A 19,272-nucleotide genomic window follows, 5' to 3' on the forward strand; every position below is an offset into this window, starting at 1 on the left:
CATTCCTGATTTTTGAAAAGAAATGAGCACAAGATCTACCTCCAACATGTTCCTTCAAAAAATGTCAAATTTCTATAATGAAAAAACAGAAAGCCAAAATAAACAAAAACCCCTTTGAAGGATGGGTTAGACTGCCTGAGTTGGGTGTGTTAGTGACTTATTTAAGCATTTAAAGCTCTTTACTTAAGCAGACTCCCATTATTCATGTAGGAGCTCTCTCTGGGTGTCTGTGGGCTCGGAAAGGGCCAAAGGTCACTTTGATGTTTGGTGGGAGGACAGCAGGCTGCCCTTCAGAGGTTTGACCCTGATGCTGTAGTTGAGGCATAGTGGTAGTCTCGCTGGGGGGTGTTGTATCACAGTCTAGCTGGCATTTCTGCACGCTCTTTGACTCTGCTGAAGTGACTGCTCCTGTAACAGTGTCACAGCAAGGGGTTTGGAGACCTGTGCAGTATGAGGGCAGAGTTACTGCTCCTGCTTGTCTGGCAGTGCTCTGTCGTGGCAAATACTGGTGAGGCACAACCCAGTGAAGGAAAATCTGCCAGAAGAGGAACTAGTGGAAGAGAAACAGGCACAGCATGAGTCTGGTTGAAGGCAAGAAAGGAGCACAGGTAAGGAAGGAGACAAAAGGAAGAGCACAACCTTCCTCTTTGGATGGGTGTGGGCTGCTGCATAGAGTTCAGTTGTCCTTGTCACCTCAGGAACAGAGGCTTCTTCCCTGCCTGGTAGAGGCAGGCTAATGCCAAACTAATATGTTATGTATTGCCTGAAAGAGCCTTGACCCTGCTGGAAGCTGACTCATGTGATCTTGGTCCTTAGATTTGCTGAGAATTCTCCTGAAAAATGGCCAGCTCTGTCTGAACAAAGTGAGAGAAGCTGTGCCCTTTCTTTGACCCTTGAATGGGCAATGAAATGAAATATCATCGTCACTTTGCTTTCCAAAGGTAGAAGCTAATAACTTTTATGGCTGCTGAGTTATCAACTTCTAAGTTATAAAGGAGAAAAAGGAAGAGAATTTCTTTATTTTCAGTCTTAACATCTAACACACAGCACTCCAAGATTATCAGCCATAGAGGTGGTTACCATGAAGCTATTGTTAGGTGTGCTGTTCCTTTGGTTGCTCTCCTCAGAAGGTAAGTTTTGGAAGGCCCTTTGAAAATTTGCATTGCACAGTATTTGGGAACCTCTATTTTTAGTTGTTGCAAGGTGGGTGTATAGCAGGAGTTTTAGAAGCAGGATGAAGAAAATCTGTGAGTTAAACTGTGATCTTAAATACAGGTTTGGGTATGTTTGATCATTTTTTGAGGAAGATGTATTCATTGGTTTGCACTGTTCTGGGGATAGACTGTGTCTTAGGCACTGAAGCATTCTGGTGAGAGAAACATCACCAAACAATTAGACTAGCAGTGAGAGCTGTGCCAAAATGGTGCAGAAATTCAAGCAAGGAACAGAGGCTTCCTCTGAATTCATAACTATGATCATCTTCTTTTCAGTGATAGAAGATTACGTGAAAGGTTAGTCAGCATCCTAGCATTCTAGGCATTGTTGAAATTTCTGTAATATTCAGGATAGGGGGGAGCCCTTATTCCCTATACTGGGTCTCTGAAGTCCATGTTTGGTGCCAATGACAGTTTTGTAGGTGCTCAAGACTGAAAATGCTGTGTATGCTTTGGCTTTATTGGCTCTGTGCTTCAGGTCTCTTCCTGTAAGAAAATGATGATGACTTGTAATAGAGCTTTACCTTAGCAGTAGGCTGTGATGATCACTATTCAGAGGATTATAAGGTGCTCTGATAAATAATAAACTGTTAGGAGGTTTTGGTTCCTGAAGTAATCAGAAGAAATTATAACATCTGAGCTTTTTAATTTAGTGCAAAATATGCACAGTGGCTGCAGTTCTTCTGAAAACTTTATCCAGGAAAAAAAGATGTTGATTGATAGCAGCCTATAATAATTGTTTATTGAAACATATTAACCATAAGAGCAAGGGAGGAAAGAGTTAGAATCTCTCTCCCAAATTTTGGGAGAATTGTCTGAAAAATACTTTCTTTTTTATGTCAAGAAAATTGAAAATACAAGTTAGAATTATTCAATGTTATAGTAAGGGAGTAACTATAATACTGGGAGTAGCAGGAGTTTAAAAAGTCATCCTGTGGAAAGTGTAAATCCAAAACGAACTAAGAAAACTGAAGAGGTTAAAATTTAATTAGCCAAGACAAAAATTAATCTGAAGAGAAACAATGAATCATTGTAAAACCAATAAATCATTTTCCAAATACTTCTGAAACATGGAGTCTGTAGGACTGACTGATATACAAAAGAAGGCTGAAACCTGACAAATTCTTTTTTTTCTTTGGTGTCCTTGCATAACAACTTAAAAAAGGCCTTGCATTCCAACTCTTTCAGCACAGGGGACAAGAGGAGCAATGACCAAATCCTTGAACAAACTGATGACAGATAGTAAAAGAACTGCCAGGATTAGATGATATCCACCCAAGAGAGCGAGCCAAGCAGAAATATGAATGTGTCCATTTTATTAAGTGTATGCTCATATTGATCTGTGTTGGATGTGGGCTCTGCACATGTTCAGAAGTGATCTAGATAAGGGTGGATTCTAACTTGCTGGTGCAAAGCTATTCAGGATGTTCAGAATGAAAATTTAGACTAAGTTTTCCCCTTATATATTACTCTTATCTATGTGTGCACTATGGTGAACTCTGAATAGATACTGCTTGACCCCGAAATACAACTGTCTCAAGATATCAGTGCTAGTGATAGTCAGGAGAAATTCTTTCAGGAGTTAGCAAGAGAACAGCATAAAAACCACATTGCTGCTGCTGTGTACAGGGCCACGGTTCACCTGCATCTTGACAGTGGTCTGGATTTTTCATCTCAAAAAAGATGTGGTAAAACCTAGGAGGAGGATAAAGAGGGACAGTGGTCAGACTTAGGAAGAAATTTCAACATGAGATCAGAGAAACTGACCCTTCAGCCTGGAGAAGAAGGGATAAGTATATCATAAAGACATACAGGTGCATGCATGCAAAACAGCAAATTTTGCAGAAACAAGGGAATGACTACTCCTTACAAGAGCAACAAGGAAACAATCAGGTTATTAACAAATGAGAAGTAATTGAGTGATGAAGCATTTTTGCTGCAGTTTTTGGGGAAAGCCAAAAGAGTGAAAGTATTAGAAAAACAAATAGGCAAATCCATGGAAGAAAGATGTCAGGGAGCTCATCAACATTAAGTAATTGTTTGCTTGGGGAACACAATAGTATGGATAGTTGGGAGGATAGAAAATGGAAATATAACTGTATTTTCCTTATTCTTTGCCTAAGCATCTGTATTTGGATATTGTCAGAGGCAAATCCCAGACTAGGTAGCCTTTCAATCTGACACATTAAAATTGTTCCTCCAACTCCCTGAGTCCTGGAAACTGGGACTGGATCCTCTTTCTCTCTCAATGTAACCTAAGGAAATATTCTCAAATATAGTTGAAATTAGTGTAAAATTCTCAGATACTGTGTTCCTGCAGTAGATTTGTGTGATGCAGACACAGTTGCCTCCAGTATCCCAAACAGAGTTGGTGTTCTGGTTATTGCCCTGAGTAAAGCATCATCAAAACCCACAGATTCAACAGGCAGAAATGTTAAAAAAATGTCACACAACAGCCAGGAAACTGTCTCAACCTTCTACAAAGTAGTGTAAAAATAACATAAATTTGCAAATAACTCATTGCTGAAACCCAAGTAGGGGAAAAAAAAACACGTTTAGAAGTTGCTGCCACTTATTGAATATGGTTGTGTAGTGTGGCACAGGTTACAGGCTGAGGCGGTCATGGGGAGCAGTAGTGGCTTTGTGTCACCATACTGACCAATGTGCACAGGTACACGTGTCCCCAGAGGCTGCCCAGAGCCCCCTGCTCATGCCAGGCACATCTCCCTGCAGCCTGGGCACCACTGGCTGCCCTATACCCGAGGATGTCTCACCTGCTGGACTGAGCAGGCTCAGTTCTTACTCTGTCATTGACATGGAAAGTAAGGTATACAAGCCAGAAGTACTCAGCAGGGCTAAATATTCCAAAAATAGCTCCTGACTATTAAAGGACAATTATTCTAATTCTGTGTAAGACTTGCTGGATGCTGATGGCTTCAGTGGGGCAAGCAAGAACAGCTGAGAGCATGCTTTGAAGTTCAGCTGACCTAGGCTTTGTGGCTCTCTTTGTGGAAATTTTAGAATAAATCAAAATCAATTTGTATAAATCCAAGTGTATGCTCAAGGAAAGAGAGTAATGTTTACTGAAATGTCTACAGGCCTGACTCCTGGCTCCACAGGCTATTTTGTCTGCCAACGCTCTACTAAGAGAAGAAATTGCAGCTGTTTCTGTATCACTATGGCAAACTCACAACAGTGTTATGCTGCTTCCTGACTGTGGAAGATGTAGATTAATGTGAATTGCTCCTTTCTAAGGAGTTTCACCTTGTACATGTTCAAACTACTCTAAATTTGGACAGAATGCGACTACAGCAGTGTATGAAACGTGCTGAAGAGGAAAACAGGTAGGGAAGGCCTGTGGAGGATGGAGTTGTTTGAGGGGATCCACAAGCAGTTCATCACCTGCTGTTATAAATTAATTGCATTCCACTAATTTCAACATATCTCACCTGCTTTTTCTAGTATACAAAATCAAAGAAAATATTCTGGATGTTAGGATGAGCCTCATCTTTGGAATGTAGGGCAGATGTGAAAGGTGCCTTCTCTCCAGATTCTGTGCTTTTAGGTATATGAAGTCTTACAAAACTTTTTTTTCCTAAGGTAAAAAAAAATATATAGCATAACCCTTTCTTTAATGTTTTTAAGGTAATGCAGATGATCAGGAAGAATATGAGAAACTAGAGGTAAAGTATGAGTACAACTTTCTTTTTTTTCTCTTTTCAACACCTATCATTACCTATCAAGCTGTTGCTTCCTCTGAGGCAGGCAGAAGAAGAAAGAATACAGCTTGTTGCTCTAAACTGCTTCTGCAAAGAAGAAATGCGAAGCCAGTGAGTCAGCAATGTGATAGTGCAGCTGCAAGATTACAGAATATAATCAAGAAATGAGGTTTTCTTCAAGCAATGTTTGTTATTAGGTTGCATATCCTGTACGTAGGTAGTTTGTGGTTAGCACTTGTTCCTAGATGCTCTGTTGCTCTTTTAGAAACACAGAATTAAACTCCAATTTGCTTTATAACAGTGCAAAGTGTCTGTACCATTAAAGTCCTCCAGCTGGGCACTAGGGAGTGCGTGGGGACCCTGGTGGCCCTTGTCACTATATAGATTTCACCTTTAGCTATTAGGGATGGTCAGACAGCCACTCATGGTCATTGTGATGAGGGAACCCCTTGCCAAGTCACCTGAGGAGGCAAGGATTGCCTTTCACGTCCCTTTAAAGCACTTGATGTTGGGCTGTGCCTACCATAAGGATATAGGATGGCATTAAACAATGTTCCTGCTGGTACTGAGCTGTCTCTCATGCTGAGTGAATAACATCACTCACATCCTTGCCTTTTCTGATCACCTGGCCAGGTGTTGTTAAGGAGCCAGAATTGGTTCATTCTGCCTTTCCTGTTGTGTATTGGAGATGTTTTGTTGTGTCAGTTGGGTGCTCCTTGGCACACAGAGATGCCTGCAGTAGCTGTCCATATGACTCTTCCAGATTAAGCAGTCACTGCAGCAATGGATGTGGCAGGATGTGTTCAGCACATTTCATTGTTTGCTCAGGCCCAATGCTGTGGCAGCCAGTAAGAAAACTGAGCAGAAAGTGTCAAATTCTAGAAGAGTTAACTAAAAATGCAGCTGTCTAGATCTGTGTCCCCATGTATTTCTAACAGAAGTGTAATTGTTGTTTGAAGTTGTTTACATGAGTAAAATCTTGGTTACGTGTGAGAATGGAGCCTGTAGGACCCCTCATTCAACAAATTTCCTTGTTAGATCTAAGCAATCAACCATATTTATTTGTTCATGTCTAAGGCTCTAAGAAGCTTGCAGTTTTCATGTGAGCCGGTGATGTTCCCTGAGACCCCTTCATCTTCAGGTTTGTGTTTGATATTGTCTCTGCAGAGGCTTTCCCTCACAAAATTGTTTGGGAATGGGCTGGGGCAGAAATCAGCTGTTTGCAGGGATGCCTGTGTATGGGATTGACTGAGGTGGAGCTGGGCTCTATAAACTCCTTAGTTTTTTGTTCCACTTGTGATTACTTTTCTACCTTTGTTTCGTCAGCTGATGACTGGGGATGCCACTATTACTTCAATCATTCCCAACAGTGTTTTTTTATCTTTTCTTGCTTGATGGTTGAGCATTTCAGTGCCTCTAAACATCCAAAGTATTTCCTGAACACCTGAGTAAAGTTTCTCATGCTTTCTGACTAGTTTAAAACCTCCAATCAAAGCAATCAGTATAGACTTGTTACCATTTTAGCCACCTTTATGTTTTAATATACTGGTAAATATAATTTTCTTTTTGGGGTTACTGTTTTGGGCTTTTTTGTAACCTGGAGTCTTTTACTTTTCTGCAGTTCATGCTCTAAGGCCAGCTGACATTAAAGCAGTCACTGCAATAGGAAGTTTGCAAGGAGTAAGTACAAGCAGGAAATGTGCTGAATGTGACCCATTTCCTCTGTTGTGTTGATGAAGTCAGCTCATGATGTAGTTTGGAGTCTCAGGGTGTTCAGGACTTCAGTCTTTCCACAAACATCAAAGACTTCTGGTGAAAAAATGGCTGGAAATACCTGCTGTTAGTGGTCCAATATACCCTGAATCTAAAAATAGCCAGCTGACTTTGTGCAGGAGGAAATGTGATCACAGTGCTCTTGCAGAGAACCATGATATTTGATTAGAGTGCATGGATTTTCCTAACAATGAGTATCACAGAATAACTGGAAGAAGATGCTGGGAAAATTCAAACTAGAACAAATACAAATTGATGAGAAATGCAGTAGATTTTCCACCTCATCAAGTGTTTTCTGTAGAAACTTATTTCCTACCTAGAAGGCAGAAGGCTTCCAAGAATCACAAAGATACGTTTATGCTGTGTAGATCATTGGGTAAAGTTCTCCTGCCTGTAACAATGTAGTTAGATTTGGAGGATCTTTATTTGTCTTAATAGTTGGAAGTAGATACCTGAAATAGATTTGAGGCCCAATTAAAAGCATTTGACCACAATTCTCAAGCTTTGAGGAAGTGTAGAAATCCCTGTAGAGCAAAAATTGATAGCTATTGCAGAGGCTGCAACTGTGGAAAATGGGGGAGAGTCTCCCTTTATTACAAAACAACTTTCAAATTTGAGATGATATCCATGAATATATAATACTTTCCCTTTACAAAATCAGCACTTCTGGACTCCTTGTGAGTACGTCTCTCTTTTGAAAAAAATTATTGTCCTGAATGCAAAGGTGCTTCACCCATATCAAGTGCATGGCCCTTTGGAACAAATTTTATTTGTGCTGGTGTCTTTGTTGCCTGTGGGGGTGTCATAGAAAAACATGTAAATGATCTTCTTTTAAGGAATGTTTGCTTTCCTAGAGCAAACATCTCTGTCACTGTTTCCTTATCAAACTCTCTGAAAACAATGAAGTTCCTCTCTTGATGTAGTTTCTTTTTAACAGACACTCTTCTGACTGCCATCTATGTAAATTTTCTAAATGACTTTAGGTCATGTCCCTAGTTGAAAAGGAGTAGGAATAGATCCAGAGAAATTTGGTCTAGAATAGCATTTTGTTTTATGGAATTTGATTTCAATGAATCAAATTCTATTTTAAGCCAGATGTAAAAAAAATCATTAATGAAAGCAGTAACTAAAAAAGGATTACCAGATTATGAAAATGCACCATAATAGGGAAGTTCTGGAAAATAATCTAAATCTGTGAGTGATTACAACACAATGGAGAATATGTAGAAAACAATACTATCTCTAACAGGACTGAAATATCGTAGGGGAACAGCATACCTAGGTCTAGTTTACACTTTAATTAATATTATTCTTATTGCTTCTTTGTCCACAGACACCAGGATCTGGTGAGGATTTACTCCAAAGGTAAGAATTAATAGTTAGCTTTTATAAGTTACATTATCCTAATCTCTATAGTATCAGTGCAGGAGTTAGGCCCAAACAATTTTTTTTATTGTTTTATAGAGAGGAGGAAAAAGCCTATGTAAAATAGAAAGGATTTTGAGACACTGAAACTTTCCCTATCCTTTGGTAGCATTTTTTTTTTGTATTTATGGAGGATATAGAATTACCTTAGGGTTGCAATACCCTTGATTAAGAATCATTGCTGTGTGATAAATCCTAGGCAGTAAATATAATAATTCACTAGTTAGAGATTAGAAAGCAGGGATTTATCAGAGCTAAGAACTCAGTAGCCCCGATACTGTGTCCTCTGCTTGGCTGATTCCCAGTGCTTCATGGACAAGCTTTACACCATTTCCTTCTTCCATGCCCCTTTAGCAGATCCAAATCAGTGAGTGAACATATGGCTAAATCTTGTAGCTGCAGGTCTGTGCAGATCTTTTGAGTCACAGCCTTCCAGGTGAGGATTTAGTGCTGCACAGATAAACTTTAAAAGACTAAGTTTTTTTTAATGGTTGCAAAAATATTTGAGTCCACTTGTATGTGAGTATGCATGGAGAGGCCCCTGCATCACTTATACCTACGTATAAGCAAACACAAGTACTGCAACATGCAGAGGGTAAAGAGACACAAAAAATTGAGATCTGAGACTATGTTCTTACTCAGCAGTAGCTGATGACATGACAGTTTTGGGGAAAGAAAGGCCCCTTTCTTACTTGCAACAGCTGCCATGAATTTCACTCTGAGATGCAGCATAACTAATAAGAAATTGAGGCTGTGCTGTAATATAATTTTTCTTTGAGAAATGGAATAACAGGAACTTCCTGTTTTCTCTTCCCTTTCTATAGCACAGGAAAGAACTTCCTTGAACTAAGCGTGGCAACTTTAGCAGGTGCGTCTTGCTGTCACACTAAAACTTCAGCAAATTATTTTAACAGCTTGCTGGCAGGAGCTCCAGGGCTCTGCTAGGCTGCAGAGCAGGTGCAGCACAGGCACGCTGCAGGGGTGTAAGGGAAGCCTGAGGGATGGTGTACCTGGGGACATGAGTACAGCCAGGTTGTTTGTGATTGCTTTAAAGGGACTGTCTGGGTAGACAAACAGGAGTGAAGGAGGGGTGTGACAGACTGCTGCAAAACTCTTAAATGCCCAACAGGGTTTTTTGGCCTCTTATTTCTACCTGCTACACAGTCTCTGCTGGTGTGTGCTTGTGGCCCTTGCTGGCCCATTGAAATTTTGTGTGGGTTTGCCTGCCCAGAATTGCCATGTGCTTAGAATTTACACTGCGACTGCCATAGTTGTGCCACATCTGGGAATTTGTTGTCTATTGGCTGTCTCTGAAGGCAGTCTTTACTTGCTTAAAGGGTATTGCAAGTAAACGTTTCATACCCACTTAAATGCTGTGTAATATATAGCTCCAGGGTACTGCCCTCCAAATCATCTTCCTAGTATCTTAACTCCTTGGTGTGATGTCCATTTCCCTGTAAAATGGGTTTAAAACATGGCAACTTGCTGGTGTTTTATGAGTCTTCCTGGGTAGCCTTTCCCCATAGCTTCATTTCTATAGCTGCCTCTATTTAAGCTCACCTACAATACTTGTAGCTGACATGAGATGGGGACAGAGGTTTTTGACCTGAGTCTGGAGACAAACTCAGACATTAAGCCTTCACTCCACAAGGTGAGGAGTAGAACCAAGAAAAATATCTGCAGTGGGGCTTGGGCATACCTCTCGTGCTTGCCAATAAATCCTCAGACTTTACATGCTCTAGTACTGTTTTAGTTCAGTTGTGTTTAATGAATCAGCAGAGTAGCAGTCTGCTGGATGCAGAAATCTCCTAACCTGGGTGTGTCATTCAGCTCTCATTAGCACCTTCAACCCCTCGGTCCTACATCTGTCCCCTCCACCTGGCACGGCAGGAGAGATGCCAGACAGTCAAGCCAGGTGAGTCTGAAGGGCTTTTCACTGGGCAGTTGATGTACAAGGGGAAGAAATCTTTGATGGAAATCTTTGATCAGCCCTGGAGCGCTTCACTGTGCTCAGTACTGGCAGAGGCTGTCATTGTGGCTCAACTGGCACCTGTCAGAATCAGGAGGAACAAAGCCCCACTTCAGGGTCTGCATCACCTGAGTTAACATCAGGTTTCTTTTATAGCTGCAAAACAAATTTTTGGCTCAAGTAGAAGTTGAGGTGTGCCTACTGAGCTGCTGTTTTTATTTAAGTGCACATGTCTGAAAGTCAGGTAGCTGAATATGAACTAATCACCCAAAGCTCTCTGGGTAGCACTGTCAATTGTCTAATCTTAACACATTTAGGAAAAGATTAATCCAACCTGAATCCTCAAAAGTTGTTTGATTCAATGATAAAAATCAGCCAAAGCTTTAACCTTACTGATGCCTTCATCATTTCTCTCTTCCTTTCTTCTTTTCAGAGACCTCCTGCATCAAGCTGAAGAAATAGTGGAGCTCATGAAAGTGGATCAGGTTTGTTTAAAGCACAGGACAATTCAGAAAGCATGGTGTTGAAGCAGAAAAAGGCAGACAAGTGGTTTGATACTTGAACAGCGTTCAAATTTTTTTTCAAAACAGAAAATGCCATTTCTTGAGGTTAACGGACTTCAGTCTTTCTGCTGTAAATAAGAATCAATTCTGCACCTTTCAAGTGCAGAGTTTTGTTCTGAAAGTATCCCACCTTTTTACTTTTGTCAAAGCAGCTGAAGAGCTTAGTAGGGAAGCCAGTATGTTTGTTTTCTGTTGGCTAAAGATGTGAGACTTCTGCTAGCTACACTCTGTAACTGCCAGTGTTTCTGAGAAGTCAACCCAAAATAATAATTCTCAGTATTTGTCTCTTCAGTTCCTTTTTGGTCTTTTAGGAACATATTTTCAAAAAGGCCAATAAAGACCTAAATATGCTTTGGCTGATGCTGGTGAGTGCTTGAATTATCGCTCATGGCTGAGTGCTTTTTAAGTCTCATCCTGGAGCTTTAAGCAATCATTTCTCCTTTTTTCTTAACCATGATGTTATTTTGTAAAATAGTCTTGAAATAATGGGGAAAAGTAATTGCCAAGACAATTCTGCTGTTGCCTCTTTGCTCTACAGGGATTTTAGCATGCATGTTTGTGGAACTGTGTGGTTCTAACCAAGGCTCTTTAGGATTGTACAGCATTGCCTAATAAACACAGCACAGCTGAGCAGGGCTCTAGCTCTCAGATTTTTAATTCCAATCTTTGTCCCTCTAGTGTGACCCCTTCTCAGCAGTTCATGTACAGTAATCCTGCTGGCAAGTTGCAACAGTGATGGAAAGAGACAATATCAAGTTCAGTGCTAAGCTGTCCATGCCCATCTTTTCCAATATAGTCTCCTACAGCAGCAGCAATTTCAGGCTCTGTCCTGAGCTTTGTGTTCAGCTTTAATTGCAGCACTTGATGCCTAACCATCTGTTTGCTGTGTCCTCTGAGGAAAAGCTGGATGGTTTGTCAAATGGAAGGGACCAAGATGACCAGGATTGGGCCATGGACTACTGCTTGGTCTTGCTGGTTTTGAACCCACAGCAAATTGTGTGTGAGAAAGGAAAATAGCAAATAGATCACCTGTCATATGATTCCTTTATTTTTTTCTCCCAGATGATGGACTTCCAAAATGACTGGAAACTGATCACAGTGTTTTTTAGTGCTGAAACCTCATGTTCCTCCTATGCTTCCACACAACTGGTAAGCACTGTGTGGGGTGGTTTAGCAGTCAATGCAGGTAGTTAGGGCACTCCCATACTCTGCTCTCTGCCACAGGGAACCAAAGGAGTAGTTAGGTCTGGGATGTTGACGTGCCTGGATCCAATGATGTAAGCTCCTGGCACATGATGTGTTTTGTATTTATAAACATCTGTACTTAATTTGCCACCCCTAGTCTGAGATGTCTTAGTAGAACAACTGTTTTCCACCTTCAAGTATAAAGATACTTTTCTTCCCTATCCCTGTCTTTTTTTTTTAACTATATGTCAAGTTCCCTGTTTATAGGCAGTTAAATTACAAGACTAAGTTCCCATGTTATTTAGTTGTTGCTGGCTAAGGCTGAATTTAGAATATTCTTAATAAGCGTTCAGTACACAGCTCAATACACAGAGTTTGTGACTTTTAGGAAATGGATAACTGCTTTTTCTACTAGTTTTGATGGCCTTTCTCATCTCATTTACAGAAGAACTGCATCTTGGAAAACCTGGAAAAACTTACAGCTGTCTTGGATTTTTTGTATAAGAAGGTAAGACATATTCATCAACCCTGAATAGCTGAATCCTTTGTGTGTTTTTCCAGTCTCCCCTACTAGACTAGAGCTTGTACCACTCTTCATATGACTTAGAACACCAGTCTCATTAACATCAACCCACTGGCTCCATTTGTTTTCACTAAGTGTTTTACTCCTGTTTTTAAAAAGCTGATGCATGCAAGCAGAAAGGATATGGATGGGTAACTGCTCTGTCTTGCAACACGAGCTAATGTATCACTCAATCTTTGGGTATTTTAGAAATGATTTCTGTGAAAATTGGAGTACATCTGTCTAGGTCTGAAAGTTATGTTTAACAGGGCTGTTGGTGAAAGTAATTGATATCTAATTACTGGTGTGGAACACCTAGGCAGTGTACAGGCTCCTAACTACCTGGTGATGACTTTTACAGACCAGGGAAAACATCCATTAAAATACATATAATAGACCTTTTTTCCTATTTTGTGTTAATTTAAAAATCTCAGCCTTTCTAAAGGTTTTCTAGCTGGCTGAGCTAAGAATTATCTGCTTATCGAGGATGGTTTCTGGGAAGCATTCTGTTCTGTGTCTTGGTCTACTAATGATAGTAGACTAGATGAGGATATATTTCTACTAAAGCAGACTATAAACTGTTTAACTGAATTATTTCAATAGCATCTTCCATTAATTTTGTTTTGCTTCATTAAAGGCCTACAGCATATTCTAAACCTGCTACATTTTGGTTGCATCAGACCACAACCACTCGTTTTTCTCCAATTGACTTCGACAAATGTTATGTATGGGGGAAATTCCACCCACACATTCTCTTCAGATTCTTTCCACTATTATTTCCAGAATCTGTTTATGTGCACTTGTGAAAGTGAAATATCATTATGTAAATGAAAAGCTGCTTTCTGCACAGGGGAAAGGTATGGTGGGTTGCATGACTGCTTTTGCTGTTATGCAGGATGTTTCATCCCCAGCTTTTCATTGCTGTGTTGCCACAAAAATGGTAGTCTCAAGTACATTTGAGTTCAGTTCAGTTGGCTGGTGGCCATTTTGGTTATGCAAAATGAATAGCTGTGTCTCAGTAAAGAAAGCATGGTCACAAGTACTTCATAAATGATGATCCTAGATAGCAGGCATAGGATCAGGGTTCAGGACAGAATTGGCAAAGACTTAGATAATTGATTTTATGTAGGCAGAATCCCAGGCCAGAGGTAATACATGTGAAGTTGTAGACGTAATTTACCATAATTGCTGTTTGCTGATCTTCAATTGCAAATCTAGCATGAATAATTTTTACTTTATTACTGCAGGTTCCCAAGGCCTTCATAAATCTGGTGGATTCCACTGAGCTCACAACTGCCTCTCTTGCACACCAGGATTACAGTAATGCCAGGTAACAGGTTTCTTTAACTTCCTGTCACTGTCTCCTGCTGGTGTTCAACAAATACCTATGTATATGTACTGACTTTATGACTGAGATACAATCTGTTGAGCTGTTTTTATGCCCTTAATATAAAAGTATGTAAAAGATTTTAAGTTTTCACTTTGTTTCTGATATACCCTCTCTGAAAGATATAGTTTGCTGGTGCTTTTAATCCTATCAAATTGGACAGCATATTTAAATATTGAGTCAGAGTTAAGGAAAAGGAGAAAGCCTTGATGCTGTACAAGCGCTGTTCACCAAGAGCCAAAGCATTGGTTTGTTATCAACAGTTTTAGCCACAAATCCAAACCACAGCACCATATGGCTGTTATGAAGAAAGTTAACTCCACCCCAGACAGACCCAGCACTTAGATTATGATCACAAAACTCCACCATCTAGCTACCCCCAGGTTTTTATTCAGTGGTACTCTTGTTCTGCAACTCTCAAGTCAGAAGCTCTGCAGGTACTTCAAAAGTTAAATTTCTACATATCAATGTTCACAAAATGAGCAACTGATTTTAAAGGACATTATTAGGCTATTGGAAAGATTCTACTTGGGCTTAGGGTATGCTAGGGTAGAGAACATCGAAATTGTCAGTTCCTTATGGTAACTGCATCTATTTATCTGTCTTTCTCAGTACTTTGTAACAAAAGCGTGAGTAGTTTGTGTCCCGATTTAGTATGGAGTAGGAGTGTGCACATGAGCAGTTATGATGGAGTAGTTTACAGCTGGTGAGATTACACTTTGTCTTACTCCACAGTAATTTTTTTTCCCCTGTGATCATGGCATAGGACACCATATGTACTAATACAGTCATCCTGAAGTGTTTCACAAGCTTTGCAAGTGTATAACCTCAGAGATGTTGTGATGGAACGGGGGAAGAGGTCTGGCTGCTATGTAACCATGTACTCAACAAATACAAGGAGAGGAGAAGCTTTCCTTGTCAAAAGCAACTGCATGGGGAACTCTAGCTTATTTCTCCCGCACAAACATGAAGGGGTAAAATGTGGAAAAGATGTGTTTAGGAATATGAGCCTTGCCACATATTGAAGTGCTTAAAAATGAAATGAAATGGATGTATTTCTTTTTTCCACTGAGGAATTATTAGATTTCCTTTTGTACTTAAGGCAATTTGCTTTCTTACTGTCAGCTTGCTCTGGTTGATAAACACAGTTCCCAGTAGTTTGTTAGACAGCCTCAGTCCCAGATCCTGTCCCAGGTAAGGACCTCCAGCATTTGGTTACTAAGTTGTCATTATGAACTGTACTTTGAGAGAAAAATATAAATCCATACCAAAATGTGAAATTTCAAAAGTCAAAGAGGCTAATAGTTGTTGACACTTTCAGTCCTGTGCCTTGAACTTCAGGCATTGAAGTTTGGGACATAATGGGGTTTTAAGTTCCCTCCTTTACTAATTTCTTACTAACTAGAAGTATCTGCACTGAAAGGAATACATGAACCCCATTTTTAGGCATGTAACTCTCTTCATGTATTTTATGAATTTCCTCTGTTAGGCTTGGGTAAGATTCTGGTCCTGAATTCTTATTTCTTTCACTCACCAGCAGGGATAATAGCACTTTATCAGAAAACTCTCATTTTATGGGTTTAGCTAGAGCTCTGTGAAAAGGATCCTGACAGATACTTATTGCTTGTATCTGCAAACCCCCAGAAACTTTCACAGATTCCAGTCCATCCAGGAAATTTCAAGGGAGTATATCTTTGCTGGAACCTGGCTAATATTATGTGTATCCCATCTATACCTTTGGAAACTCTCAGAATTCTCCAGCTAGCTTCAAAAATATGCAGTATACCCATCTCACCTTGCAGGTCAGAAATCTGACAGTGCCAATCATCCTTTAGCACTTAACCTTCTTCAGCTTCCATCCACATTTCTAGATGCAAGTCTTCAAGTCAAATACTAAAGAAAAAGTTCCTGTGGAAGTATTTTGAGTTTGTTCAGTTTTCCTGTGTGACTACAGGGGAGGGAAATGTTTCAAAACCAGTACAGCTATTATTTTAAGATTGAGCATGTTGCTAGCTTGTGAGATCCTGTGCTAATCTAAGTCTGGCATACTTGTCAACTGACTAGGCTTTCAAATAAAAAAGATATATGAAGCTCTGCATATGGGAATATATATAATTCTATGGTATTCTATCAAAAATTAGCATGTTCCATGTAGACTTTTCTACAAATACAACAATTTAGTCTTTAGTATGTGCTCATCAGTGGCTTAAAATAATTCATGATATCCACCTTGTTTATCAAAAGGTCATAACATCTTTCGTGTTTTTAATTATTTTCTGCAGGAATCAGTGCAATTATGTTGAACACTCCACACTACATGGTAACATACTGAGATGGTCCTATCAGGTATGGCATCTTCTGTGTTGTTTGGCTCTCATATTGCTAGACATGTCTATTCATTGGCCTGAAGCAAGGAGGTAAGGCAGGAATAGCAGTGAGGAAGTTGAGCAACAGCCTTTCTATCACATCTCCATAGCAATCCCAACCTCATTTCTTACCTCAGGAATATTGACAATAGACTCTGTCTATACCTGAGTGATCTTAGTGTCTCCTGAAGTTTTAAATGTCTGTATAACTTTTGGCAAACTAGGATTTTTCATATCCCATCAGAGAAAAGATCCATCTTGTCCAGTAAACTGCCACATGATTTAGAAGAGGGAAATTTTCTGTTAAGATAAAGACAGTTGTGCTAGAGTCTCTTTTAAACATGCCAAGGTGGCAATAAACATGACATTTCATTGCCTTTCTAAGCTTGCTGCCCTTTCAAAGAAAATGATGGTATACCATCTTTCTTATAGCTACAAGGATTTTCTAGTTGTTGGGTAACAAGATTTCATTAAATTACCGTCTTTGTTCTGGATTACACAATTTTATTTGTGTGGTTTATTAGGTATGGGGATAATTTAAATGTACTTTAAGCCCTGATGAAATGCACATTCATTACACTTTCTTCCCAATAATACTTATCTTGTTAAATGGTTGTCTATTTAGGATGCTTTGGAAAAACTATTGGAGTCTGAGAGGTTTGATCAAAAGGATGACTTCACTGTTGTTCTTCAGCCTTCTCTCCAAGGAAGAAGTCTGCTGCTCAGACGGGTGAGTAAACTCAAGCTGCTCCATTCTTTCTGATTTGTGTCTGCTGAGACTGAGTGTAGTATTCAGCAAGATTTCCTGTCTTAGGCTGTGTAATGCTGGAAGAGTAGACAGGCACAGGAAAAACATACCTCAGGATCAGACACAGGAATCCTGAGAGTGGAACTTAATTTAAACAGCACCAGTCAGAGATTCTGTGTTTTTTTGAATGCTATGTTTCAGGATAAATCCAGGTTTGGCACCTCTGCACCTAAATTTGCAAGTATCTGGAAGCTGTCAGTACTGCTGATGTTTCCATATCTTTGTAGTCACCACCATGTTCATCCATGTTTTTGCTCAGGTGTTTGATAACAAAGGCAAAAAAAGTGGGTAATGTGAAGTATTTAGAAGGGTTAGAGGAACAAAAGATAATGGTGTTTGTAACTATGTTGGAAAGTAGAGTTATTTCCCTGCAATGAGTCTGGGAACTCAGACTTTTTTTCTGGTATAGGCAGTAGGGAATTAAGATGGGATTGCCTAGGATGTCAGACATGATTTTGTTATAAGTGGTCTTTAAAGGGAAGTTGAAAGGTCAAGGTTGCCTAAGATCTGGCAATGAAGAGGGAGAATATTACTTTCTGGAGAATGACTCACTTAGAGTGAGGTATCAAAATCCATCACAGTAGGTGGTTTTTGTAAAATAGCTTGATAAGTGACTTATGGTCTGGGTTTTTGAGCATCATGATAATAGCTCCGTGAATTTGAGGTAATTCCATTGCTCCCCTTAGATCAGTATCAGAACAAAGTGAATTGGGAGAAGAAATTCTTCTTCCAGGAAAACAAAGGATTTGCTATGTTGCAAAATCTTCTTGTTGCAACTGGGGTCATCTTTTGCCAGGCTTTTTTTGTAGATGACTGGTCCATATGCAAATAGCAGACTTCTAACTTTCATGCCATTACTTTTTCTGTCAGTAATTTGCCCTATTATTTCTTTAAATACCATCATGTGTCATAGGTGGATTCTTTATTTCTTCTGATTTGAGGTATGCCTGCAGGCACCATGTGTAACCTTCCAAACACTTCAAGCCGTTATATTTCATTTAAAATTCAGCGTGCCCCCCTAAGACAAATTCTGTTTCTAGTCTTTAAAGGCATGTGTAAACTAGAAGAAATGTTGTTTATTCCAAATGATTAATGTGTTCACATCTATGTCTTCCTGCTGTACTGTGTGTCACTGTTGTGATCATGCTGTGTTGTCGCTCCGCTCTTCTTGTCCTGTTGATGTTTAAAATAATCATTTACAAAACCAGCATCTTTCTATCTTGACACACCAGTAGTAACGGGGATCAGTGGCAAGTGGCTTAATGAGAATACCAAATATTGATTTTCTTGTGGATATGATGATTATTTTACAGATTGAGAACTTCTGTGACTGAATATCTCATCTTTCCATACTCTTAATTATTTTATGATGCTCAAAGTACTTTCTCTTTCAGGGCAAGGATGATTTGATTACCACATCAAAGACACAAGTGGAAATTCTGGAAGATTGCATTTTCATGGCTGTGGGCCTCTGGAACAACATGGTAAGCAGTTCCACAGAGTGTTTCTTACTGAACTTGGCCTGGATGCCTGGTAGCATTGCACGAGCCAGGCTTTGAGCCAGGGGAAGGAAGAATACAAGAATTATCCCACGACTGCTATCCTCAGCTGTGCAGGGAGGCTGCTCTTGAATAATGCTAAATGCCCTACACTTCCAAGACAAATCTCACTCTGCTACTACTTTCTACTAAGAACTTTTTAGAAAGGTTTTCAAAGTAGCCCTTTGGGAAGCCTCAGGGACTAAATGAGCTGTGACAGATCCTGGTTTTGCTGATCTTCAGCACAGCACAGGATGACTGAGGCTTGTCTTAACCTGAGATTATAGCAATTATACTCCTGTCTACTCTGTCCTCTATCCTGCATCCCCCACCATTCTGTACTAATGAATCTTATACCGCTGTCTCCTCCTTAACCATCATCTTTGTGCTGCTGTTGCTCATAGCACAAAGGTGATAGACAACCTTGAGGAGCTCTTGTTATGTCCTTTAGAGTTGGATGTCCTATCCAGCTGTTTTCTTTTATGCTACTTCAAGCCATAATAATGCTGTTGTAGCCCTGTTCATTTAAAGAAGCAGAATTTGCAGGAAGAGGCTTCTATTAGAGGCTTCTATAGGCTTCTATCGTCACCAGATGATGTATCTAGAAGAATAGTACAGTCACTTTAATAAAATATGTTATTTTTAGTGAAAGTAGGACTTGGTTAGTAGGAGCCAAGGAGTTAAAACCTGATAACCTATTGCAGCGGTAATCTTGGAACAGCCATGCTGGGTCTGTTTATCTCCTTTGCTGTTATCTGTGATA

General features: G+C 39.8%; 1 protein-coding gene across 1 annotated transcript in view; it reads left to right on the forward strand.

The window, feature by feature from the left end:
* The first annotated feature begins 1,081 nt into the window (after positions 1-1,081).
* Positions 1,082-19,272, forward strand: part of PLB1 (phospholipase B1) — a 76,332-nt gene continuing 58,141 nt past the window's right edge. The window contains exons 1-15 of the mRNA XM_053937345.1: positions 1,082-1,130; positions 4,860-4,897; positions 6,011-6,074; positions 6,555-6,613; positions 8,040-8,071; positions 8,956-8,999; positions 9,962-10,046; positions 10,534-10,585; positions 11,726-11,812; positions 12,294-12,356; positions 13,658-13,740; positions 14,586-14,595; positions 16,087-16,143; positions 16,789-16,893; positions 18,366-18,455. Coding sequence (XP_053793320.1) covers positions 1,082-1,130; positions 4,860-4,897; positions 6,011-6,074; positions 6,555-6,613; positions 8,040-8,071; positions 8,956-8,999; positions 9,962-10,046; positions 10,534-10,585; positions 11,726-11,812; positions 12,294-12,356; positions 13,658-13,740; positions 14,586-14,595; positions 16,087-16,143; positions 16,789-16,893; positions 18,366-18,455 — 918 coding nt within the window. The remainder of the gene's footprint in view (positions 1,131-4,859; positions 4,898-6,010; positions 6,075-6,554; positions 6,614-8,039; positions 8,072-8,955; positions 9,000-9,961; positions 10,047-10,533; positions 10,586-11,725; positions 11,813-12,293; positions 12,357-13,657; positions 13,741-14,585; positions 14,596-16,086; positions 16,144-16,788; positions 16,894-18,365; positions 18,456-19,272) is intronic.

Source organism: Vidua chalybeata, chromosome 3 (assembly GCF_026979565.1).
Source record: "Vidua chalybeata isolate OUT-0048 chromosome 3, bVidCha1 merged haplotype, whole genome shotgun sequence".
In the NCBI taxonomy this organism is placed as follows: Eukaryota; Metazoa; Chordata; class Aves; order Passeriformes; family Viduidae; genus Vidua; species Vidua chalybeata.